The sequence below is a fragment of the Bombina bombina genome, chromosome 10 (assembly GCF_027579735.1).
Source record: "Bombina bombina isolate aBomBom1 chromosome 10, aBomBom1.pri, whole genome shotgun sequence".
Classification (NCBI taxonomy): Eukaryota; Metazoa; Chordata; class Amphibia; order Anura; family Bombinatoridae; genus Bombina; species Bombina bombina.
This window is the reverse complement of record NC_069508.1, coordinates 36,162,221-36,172,601: the sequence shown is the minus strand read 5'-3', so window position 1 is coordinate 36,172,601 and position 10,381 is coordinate 36,162,221. Positions and strand designations below refer to the sequence as shown.

The 10,381-nt window shown below is 43.8% G+C and overlaps 1 protein-coding gene across 1 annotated transcript; it reads left to right on the top strand.

The window, feature by feature from the left end:
* The first annotated feature begins 8,467 nt into the window (after window positions 1-8,467).
* Window positions 8,468-9,996, top strand: ZNF648 (zinc finger protein 648). The gene has a single exon (XM_053693117.1). It carries the CDS (start codon window positions 8,468-8,470, stop codon window positions 9,938-9,940), a length of 1,473 nt encoding a protein of 490 aa, XP_053549092.1. The 3' UTR covers window positions 9,941-9,996.
* Window positions 9,997-10,381: the final 385 nt, after the last annotated feature.

Here is a 10,381-nt window from a genome sequence, read left to right as displayed (position 1 = left end):
CTGCATGGCACTGACAGGACAAGATGCACACTGCATGGCACTGACAGGACAAGATGCACACTGCAGATCACTGACAGGTGCACATTGCATGGCACTGACAGGACAAGATGCACACTGCATGGCACTGACAGGACAAGATGCACACTGCATGGCACTGACAGGACAAGATGCACACTGTAGGGTACTGACAGGACAAGATGCACACTGTAGGGTACTGACAGGACAAGATGCTCACTGCATGGCACTGACAGGACAAGATGCTCACTTCAGGGCACTGACAGGACAAGATGCACACTGCAGGGCACTGACAGGACAAGATGCACACTGTAGGGCACTGACAGGACAAGATGCACACTGTAGGGCACTGACAGGACAAGATGCACACTGCATGGCACTGACAGGACAAGATGCACAGTGCATGGCACTGACAGGACAAGATGCACACTGCAGGGCACTGACAGGACAAGATGCACACTGCATGGCACTGACAGGACAAGATGCACACTGCAGGGCACTGACAGGACAAGATGCACACTGCAGGGCACTGACAGGACAAGATGCACACTGCATGGCACTGACTGGACAAGATGCACACTGCAGGGCACTGACAGGACAAGATGCACACTGCAGGGCACTGACAGGACAAGATGCACACTGCAGAGCACTGACAGGACAAGATGCACACTGCAGGGCACTGACAGGACAAGATGCACACTGCAGAGCACTGACAGGACAAGATGCACACTGCAGGGCACTGACAGGACAAGATGCACACTGCATGGCACTGACAGGACAAGATGCACACTGCATGGCACTGACAGGACAAGATGCACACTGCAGGGCACTCACAGGACAAGATGCACACTGCATGGCACTGACAGGACAAGATACACACTGCAGGGCACTGACAGGACAATATGCACACTGCAGGGCACTGACAGGACAAGATGCACACTGCAGGGCACTGACAGGACAAGATGCACACTGCAGGGCACTGACAGGACAAGATGCACACTGCATGGCACTGACAGGACAAGATGCACACTGCATGGCACTGACAGGACAAGATGCACACTGCATGGCACTGACAGAACAGGATGCACACTGCATGGCACTGACAGGACAAGATGCACACTGCATGGCACTGACAGGACAAGATGCTCACTGCATGGCACTGACAGGACAAAATGCACACTGTAGGGCACTGACAGAACAAGATGCACACTGTAGGGCACTGACAGGACAAGATGCACACTGCATGGCACTGACAGGACAAGATGCACACTGCAGGGCACTCACAGGACAATATGCACACTGCATGGCACTGACAGGACAAGATGCACACTGCAGGGCACTGACAGGACAAGATGCACACTGCATGGCACTGACAGGACAAGATGCACACTGCAGGGCACTGGCAGGACAAGATGCACACTGCAGGGCACTGGCAGGACAAGATGCACACTGCAGGGCACTGACAGGACAAGATGCACACTGCAGGGCACTGACAGGACAAGATGCACACTGCATGGCACTGACAGGACAAGATGCACACTGCAGGGCACTCACAGGACAAGATGCACACTGCAGGGCACTGACAGGACAAGATGCACACTGCAGGGCACTGACAGGACAATATGCACACTGCATGGCACTGACAGGACAAGATGCACACTGCAGGGCACTGACAGGACAAGATGCACATTGCAGGGCACTGACAGGACAAGATGCACACTGCATGGCACTGACAGGACAAGATGCACACTTCAGGGCACTGACAGGACAAGATGCACACTGCATGGCACTGACAGGACAAGATGCACACTGCATTGCACTGACAGGACAAGATGCACATTGCATGGCACTGACAGGACAAGATGCACACTGCATGGCACAGACAGGACAAGATGCACACTACATGGCACTGACAGGACAAGATGCACACTGCAGGGCACTGACAGGACAAGATGCACACTGCATGGCACTGACAGAACAAGATGCACACTGCAGGGCACTGACAGGACAAGATGCACATTACATGGCACTGACAGGACAAGATGCACACTGCAGGGCACTGACAGGACAAGATGCACACTGCATGGCACTGACAGGACAAGATACACACTGCAGGGCACTGACAGGACAAGATGCACACTGCATGGCACTGACAGGACAAGATGCACACTGCAGGGCACTGACAGGACAAGATGCACACTGTAGGGCACTGACAGGACAAGATGCACACTGTATGGCACTGACAGGACAAGATGCACACTGCATGGCACTGACAGGACAAGATGCACACTGCATGACACTGACAGGACAAGATGCACACTGTATGGTACTGACAGGACAAGATGCACACTGTATGGCACTGACAGGACAAGATGCACGCTGTATAGCACTGACAGGACACGATGCACACTGTATGGTACTGACAGGACAAGATGCACACTGTATGGCACTGACAGGACAAGATGCACACTGTATGGCACTGACAGGACAAGATGCACACTGTATAGCACTGACAGGACAAGATGCACACTGCATGACACTGACAGGACAAGATGCACACTGTATGGCACTGACAGGACAAGATGCACACTGTATGGCACTGACAGGACAAGATGCACACTGTATGGTACTGACAGGACAAGATGCACACTGCAGGGCACTGACAGGACAAGATGCACACTGCAGGGCACTGACAGGACAAGATGCACACTGTATGGCACTGACAGGACAAGATGCACACTGCATGACACTGACAGGACAAGATGCACACTCTATGACACTGACAGAACAAGATGCACACTGCAGGGCACTAACAGATCATCTGGGAGTCAAACAGAATGGCACAGGGGATAGAGTGTGGCAGTTGTAAGATCATAAGAAGGCAGACATGATGGAAGTGACATGACTGGTTGCATAAAGCGAAAAAGGGGCAGCAGATTGTGAAACAAGTTTGCAAATTTAGGATATGAGTGATGCCTGTAATGTAATGATAGGGCAAAGGGATTTGTGTCAGGACAGTGTCACAGAATGACAGAAAAGGCATAGGAGCCTATCTATCAAGCTCCGAATGGAGCTTGACGCCCCGTGTTTAAAGACTGCTGCTCCATAACCCTGTCCGCCTGCTCTGATGAGGCGGACAGGAATCGCCTAAATTCAACGCCATCAAGTACGATCGGGTTGATTGACACCCCCTGCTGGCAGCCGATTGGCCGCGAGTCTGCAGGGGGCGGCGTTGCACCAGCAGCTCACAAGAGCTGCTGGTGCAATGCTGAATACTGAGAGCGTATTGTTCTCCGCATTCAGCGATGTCTGTCGGACCTGATCCGCACTGTCGGATCAGGTCCGACAGACATTTCATAAATAGGCCTCATAGAGTGTGGCACTGGCAGTCAGGAGCACATAACCATATCAGTGACAGTGCATGAGGCACAGAGCGATGACAAGGAGACACAGTACGGTTACTAGGGGCAGACAAAGCACTGTTATCATTTATGTGACAAGCCCTGGGATCTCACTACATGGCTGTATCAGGACACAGAGTGCACCGTTAGGCAGGTAAGGGAGAATAGGGACAAATATGGCAGAAGTAAAAAGATTTCACAGCATTATTACAGTACCAAGGCACAGGGGGTGCTTAGTATGATGATTCACAGTGCATATGAAAAATACAGCATGTCACAAAGCTCTGGAGATCCAAAAGGTACAATGGGCATATGACACAAGAGCAATGGCAAAGGGAGCATAATGAAGTGGCAGGGTACAGAGCATGCAGATTATCATGTGTTTTTTTACATTGTAATGACAAGTGGGGACAGTATGGCAACAGTAGGCATGGGGGGCATATTTCATGGCACTAACAGATGTTAGGGTTCTCATCAGATGGCAGTGACTGGGATACTGGCAGCTATATCTCACTTTGGGACAGACTAGACCACATCACTAATGTAAACTAAACAACTAGTTGTAACAAAAAAAACACAGAATTTAAAGGGACATTAAACACTAACGGCTAGATTACGAGTTTTGCGGTATGAGGGAAAAAGCAGCGTTAAGGCTTGCAGGTTTAGGGGCACCGCACACTTTTTTGTCCGTAACACAAATTAACTTACGCAATTTGCGTAAAGTCTTTTTTCAATGGGACTTCCATAGCGCCAATATTACAAGCTTTTTCTGGGAGGCCAAAAAGTGAGCGGTACAGCCTATCCCGCAAGATTCATAACGCAATCTAAAGTCAGTAGTTATGAGTTTTACGCTACAAACTAAATACTTACCTATGAAATAAACCCTAAGCTAGCTACAATATAACTAATAGTTACATTGTGTCTAGCTTAGGGTTTATTTTTATTTTACAGGCAAGTTTGTATTTATTTTACCTAGGTAGAATAGTTACTAAATAGTTATTAACTATTTACTAACTACCTAGCTAAAATATATACAAATTTACCTGTAATATAAAACCTAACCTGTCTTACACTAACACCTAACCTTACATACAATTAAATAAATTACCTACATTAAATAAAATTACCTAAATTACACAAAATAAAAAAGACATTATCAGATATTTAAATTAATTACACCTAAATTACACCAAAATAAACCCCGCCTAGCCTAAACTAAACTACCAATAGCCCTTAAAAGGGCCTTTTGCGGGGCATTGCCCCAAATAAATCAGCTCTTTTACCTGTAAAAAAAAATACAAACAACCCCCCAACAGTAAAACCCACCACCCACACAACCAACCCCCCAAATAAAATCCTAATTAAAAAATCCTAAAATACCCATTGCCCTGAAAAGGGCATTTGTATGGGCATTGCCCTTAAAAGGGCATTTAGCTCTTTTTCAATTGCCCAAACCCTAAGCTTAAAATAAAACCCACCCAATAAACCCTTAAAAAAGCCTAACACTAACCCCCCGAAGATCCACTTACAGTTTTGAAGACCGGACATCCATCCTCAACGAAGCCGGGAGAGGTCTTCATCTAAGCGGCAAGAAGTCCTCAACGAAGCCGGGAGAAGTCTTCATCCAAGCCGGCAGAAGTAGTCCTCCAGACGGGCAGAAGTCTTCATCCAGACGGCATCTTCTATCTTCATTCTTCCGACGCGGAGCGCCTCCATCTTCAAGACATCCGGCGCGGAGCATCCTCTTCAATCGAAGTCTTCTTCCAGAATGAAGGTTCCTTTAAATAACGTCATCCAAGATGGCGTCCCTTGAATTCCGATTGGCTGATAGAATTCTGCGCTGGATGCCTTGAAGATGGAGCCGCTCCGCGACGGAAGGATGAAGATATAAGATGCTATCTGGATGAAGACTTCTGCCCGTCTGGAGGACCACTTCTGCCGGCTTCGTTGAGGATGGATGTCCAGTTTTTAAAACTGTAAGTGGATCTTCGGGGGTTAGTGTTAGGCTTTTTTAAGGGTTTATTGGGTGTTTTTTTTTTTTAGGTTAGGGTTTGGGCAATTGAAAAATAGCTAAATGCCCTTTTAAGGGCAATTCCCATACAAATGCCCTTTTCAGGGCAATGGGGAGCTTAGGTTTTTTTAGTTTGGATTTTATTTGGGGTTTGGTTGTGTGGGTGGTGGGTTTTACTGTTGGGGGGGTGTTTGTATTTTTTTTACAGGTAAAAGAGCTGATTTCTTTGGGACAATGTCCCGCAAAAGGCCCTTTTAAGGGCTATTGGTAGTTTAGTTTAAGCTAGGTTTTTTTTTAATTGGGGGGGGGGGGGTATTTTGATAGGGCAATTAGATTAGGTGTAATTAGTTTAAATATCTGATAATTTCTTTTTAAATTTTTTGTAATTTAGTGTTTTTTTGTAATTTAGGTAATTGTATTTAATTTAGGTAATTTATTTAATTGTAGTGTAAGGTTAGATGTTAGTGTAACTCGGGTTAGGTTTTATTTTACAGGTAAATTTGTATTTATTTTAGCTAGGTAGTTAGTAAATAATTATTAACTATTTAGTAACTAGTCTACCTAGTTAAAATAAATACAAACTTGCCTGTAAAATAAAAATAAACCCTAAACTAGATACAATGTAACTATTAGTTATATTGTAGCTAGCTTAGGGTTTATTTTATAGGTAAGTATTTAGTTTTAAATAGGAATTATTTAGGTAATGATAGTAATTTTTATTTAGATTTATTTTAATTATATTTAAATTAGGGGGTGTTAGGGTTAGACTTAGGTTTAGGGGTTAATAAATGTAGGTAGGTGGCGGCGATGTTAGGGGCGGCAGATTAGGGGTTAATAATATTTAACTAGTGTTTGCGATGCGGGAGTGCGGCGGTTTAGGGGTTAATATGTTTATTATAGTGGCGGCGATGTTAGGGGCGGCAGATTAGGGGTTAATAAGTGTAGGTAGGTTGCGGCGACATTGGGGGCGGGAGATTAAGGGTTACTAAATATAATGTAGGTGTCGGCGATGTTGGGGGCAGCAGATTAGGGGTTAATAAGTATAATGTAGGTGTCGGCGATGTCGGTGGCGGCAGATTAGGGGTTAATAAGTGTAAGATTATGGGTATTTAGACTATGGGTTCATGTTAGGGTGTTAGGTGTAAACATAAATTTTGTTTCCCCATAGAAATCAATGGGGCTGCGTTACTGAGCTTTACGCTGCTTTTTTGCAGGTGTTAGACTTTTTTTCAGCCGGCTCTCCCCATTGATGTCTATGGGGAAATCGTAAAACCATCTTACCGCAGCTCACCGCAGCGCTGGTATTGGAGTGCGGTATGGAGCTCAGTTTTGCTCTACGCTCACTTCTTGCCTTGCCAGACCTCGCTGAATACGGCGAGCAATACGCTCGCCGTATTCAGCATTGCACCAGCAGCTCACAAGAGCTGCTGGTGCAACGCCGCCCCCTGCAGACTCACGGCCAATCGGCCGCCAGCAGGGGGGTGTCAATCAACCCGATCGTACTCGATCGGGTTGATTTCCGGCGATGTCTGTCCGCCTGCTCAGAGCAGGCGGACAGGTTATGGAGCAGCGGTCTTTGTAACCACTGCTTCATAACTGCTGTTTCTGGCGAGTCTGAAGACTCGCCAGAAACAGGGGCCATCAAGCTCCTTACGGAGCTTGATAACTAGAGGCCTATAAAACAATGGGAGCTTAGGATATCTTCTCTGCTGTGGCCAATTAGGGACAGTTATAAAAGGTCACTAGAGTGTGCAGCCAATGGCTGTGTGTAATATAACAGTGTTCAGCACTTCCATTTTTAACAGGAACTGAATAGCTCACAGTTTCAGAATGTAATTGCAGGAAAAGGGGACAAAATAAATAATGAAAGCATATTGCAGAGTTGTTTTTTTATATATTTATTTATATTTATTTATAATTTTATATAACCATCTCAAAGTGTTTACTGTTCCTTTAAATGGATATACAATTTAAAAAAATGGATATACAATTTAAAAAAATGGATATAAAACTCAATTATAAATGTATAATACATAAAACTTTCTATAAAATGTTTATTTAATAGTTAAAAAATGTTGTAATATAGATTTGTTATTTATTTTTGCCCCATTTTCCTGTAGTTTGACTATGAATATTGCCTTTTTTCAGTTCCCACCCGATTTGGAAGTGCATACACTAGACCTACTTCTAGACAGTAATTGTTTGATTATTTAATAGCTTTTTTATATCTATCCCTAGTTGGCCTCAGCAGTGGAAATAAAATGTTTTAAAAGACTATGTCCCTGGACTGCAAAACTGCAAATTGTGATAACAAAATGCAAACAGTTAAATGATTTTAAAATATTTCTTTTGTATGCAGACCATTTGCAATATTTAATATTTACAAAATGCTTATCTAAAAATGTGCTCCTTTAATTGCAATTTTGCTTAAAGGGACACTAAACCCAAAAAATTTTCAGGATTCAGATAGAGCAGCAATTTTAAGCAACTTTCTAATATACTCATAACATCAATGTTTCTTTGTTCTCTTGCTATCTTTATTTAAATAGCAGGAATGTATAGCATAGGAGCCTGTCCATTTTTGGTTCAGAACCTGGGTTGTGCTTGCTTATTGGTGGCTAAATGTCAAAATAAAATCTAAAGCAAGAGAACAAAGAAAAATTTATAATAGGAGTAAATTAGAAAGTTGCTTAAAATTCCATGCTCTATCTAAATCATGAAAAAAAATGGGTTTAGTGTCCCTTTAATTTAATAAATTAACAGTGAACTAATGCAGGGTTTGGCAAATTGCCTTAGAAAGAGAACCATAATGCTATTATTTGATATATCTTTGATATAATGATTTGTCGTATGAATCTTTTTGATAAAAGCCAACATTGCCTATGTGGGTGAGTAATCAGGACACAGAGATATTATTTTATAGGCTGACTTTTAACATTTTTTTTCAGCTGCCCCTTTGAATTGAAAAACATGTACAGCACGTCCCTCAAAGCTTTTGGCACAAATAAGACATCTTAGAAAGGAACGATTCAATGTGGACATGTTGTGTGATGACAATAGTGAGGATGGTATTGATATCCATAAAGGTCATGAGAATACCAAGTCTGGACCCCACACTGACAGGAGTGGAAGAAAAGATGATCCCCAACTCTATGAGACATTTACTCTAATAAATTCCTATGGGGTTGCTAAGAAGCTTAACATGCTTGTAGATGTAGATAATAACAGCTGTGAGAGTGATAATGAAGATGATATGGCACTGGATGATGACATAGATGGAAATATCCAAGGAGAAGATGCAAAAGAGCACAACTTCAACATTCAAACCCTGGTTACAGGGCACCATCCTGATTCTCTTGAGGACCAGTGCAGCATTGTAACTGTAGATCTTGATCTTGATCCAACAGAAGAGGAAAAGTCCTCCCCAAGACTTAGTAAAGGGTCCTCACAGGTAAAAACTATTAATGCACCAGTCTTTGACCAAGTGTGTGGTGAGAGTAAGGATAAAGAACGTCCATATAAATGCTCTCAGTGCAATAGCTCATTTAAGAAGTCCAGCAACCTGCTGAGCCACATCGAAACACACAGTGGCGCAAAACCCTATGCTTGTGAACTTTGTGGCAAAGCTTATTCCCACCAGGGTACCTTGCAACAGCATCGCCGGTTGCATACAGGTGAGAGGCCGTACAAGTGCCCTTTCTGTGTTAAGTCTTACACATGGTCCTCTGACTACCGTAAGCACATTCGCACTCACACTGGGGAGAAGCCGTACTGCTGCAGTGAGTGCAGTAAAGCTTTTGTGCGCTCTTCTGACCTTCACAAGCACCAACGTAACATGCACAGTAATGACAAGCCGTTCCCTTGTGGGGAATGTGGCAAAACATTTAACAAACCACTGTCCTTGCTCAGACACCAGCGTACACATTTAGGGGAAAAACCATTTCATTGTCCAGACTGTGGTAAAGAATTTGCTGTTGCCAGTCGTATGGTTGAACACCAGCGTGTACACACAGGAGAGCGCCCATTCTCCTGCTCCATCTGTGGGAAATGCTTCACCAAGTCCTCTAATTTGTTTGAGCACCAGACACTACATTCTGGCCAGAGACCTTTTCGTTGCGGTGACTGTGGTATGACTTTTGCACAGTCTTCTCGACTTGTCCGGCACCAGAGAATCCATAGTGGCGACCGTCCATTTGGTTGCTCTCAGTGCGGCCAAGCCTTTGCACGTTCCTCTACTCTGAAGAGGCATCAGCAAGTGCACTTGGGGGACAAGCCTTATCTCTGCCCAGACTGTGGAACAGCTTTTAGGCATGAGTCTCAGCTAGCACAGCACTCAAGGGTTCACACCGGAGAGAGGCCCTTTCACTGTCAGGATTGTGGAAAAACATTCTCACGAGCAGCTCACCTAACAAGGCACAAAGCCAAACATTCAGGGTTAAAGAACAGAAGATCTTCAGAACTCCAAGTCTTATCTGAAGATAAACATGCTGGAACGGATTGTGACAATTTCTAGAGATGGGCAAATGGCTGTTGTCATTTGAACAGAGTGGTAACATTTAATTACGGAATATAGAGCATTCGAATATTCATGTGTAATGTGCAGTTATGGTGTTTGATTGTTAAAATACTATGAAGTTTTCTATGTTATGTTAATATTCCAATGATACATCTAATATTTCCATTGGTGTATAGCCATTTGCCACACTTAGGTAGTGATGCTAGTGAAATATGACTTTTCTTAAATCACGTTTACAATCTTCACATGAACATTTTACTCTGCATTTTCAGGGTTATGCATTTTGGACTTGTTATTGATATTAAGTCGTATATACAATTTATCTCTAGGTCACTATAGTGAACTGTTCATACTACTGATAAGAAATAGTTAAAACTAAGTAAGACCGTAGTGCACAAAACTATAATGATGGATGAGATCTTATCTCACTGGGCTTCT

Excerpts from the sequence above, each read along its gene's own strand:
- ZNF648 (XM_053693117.1), top strand. The coding sequence starts at position 8,468 with ATGTTGTGTGATGACAATAGTGAGGATGGTATTGATATCCATAAAGGT.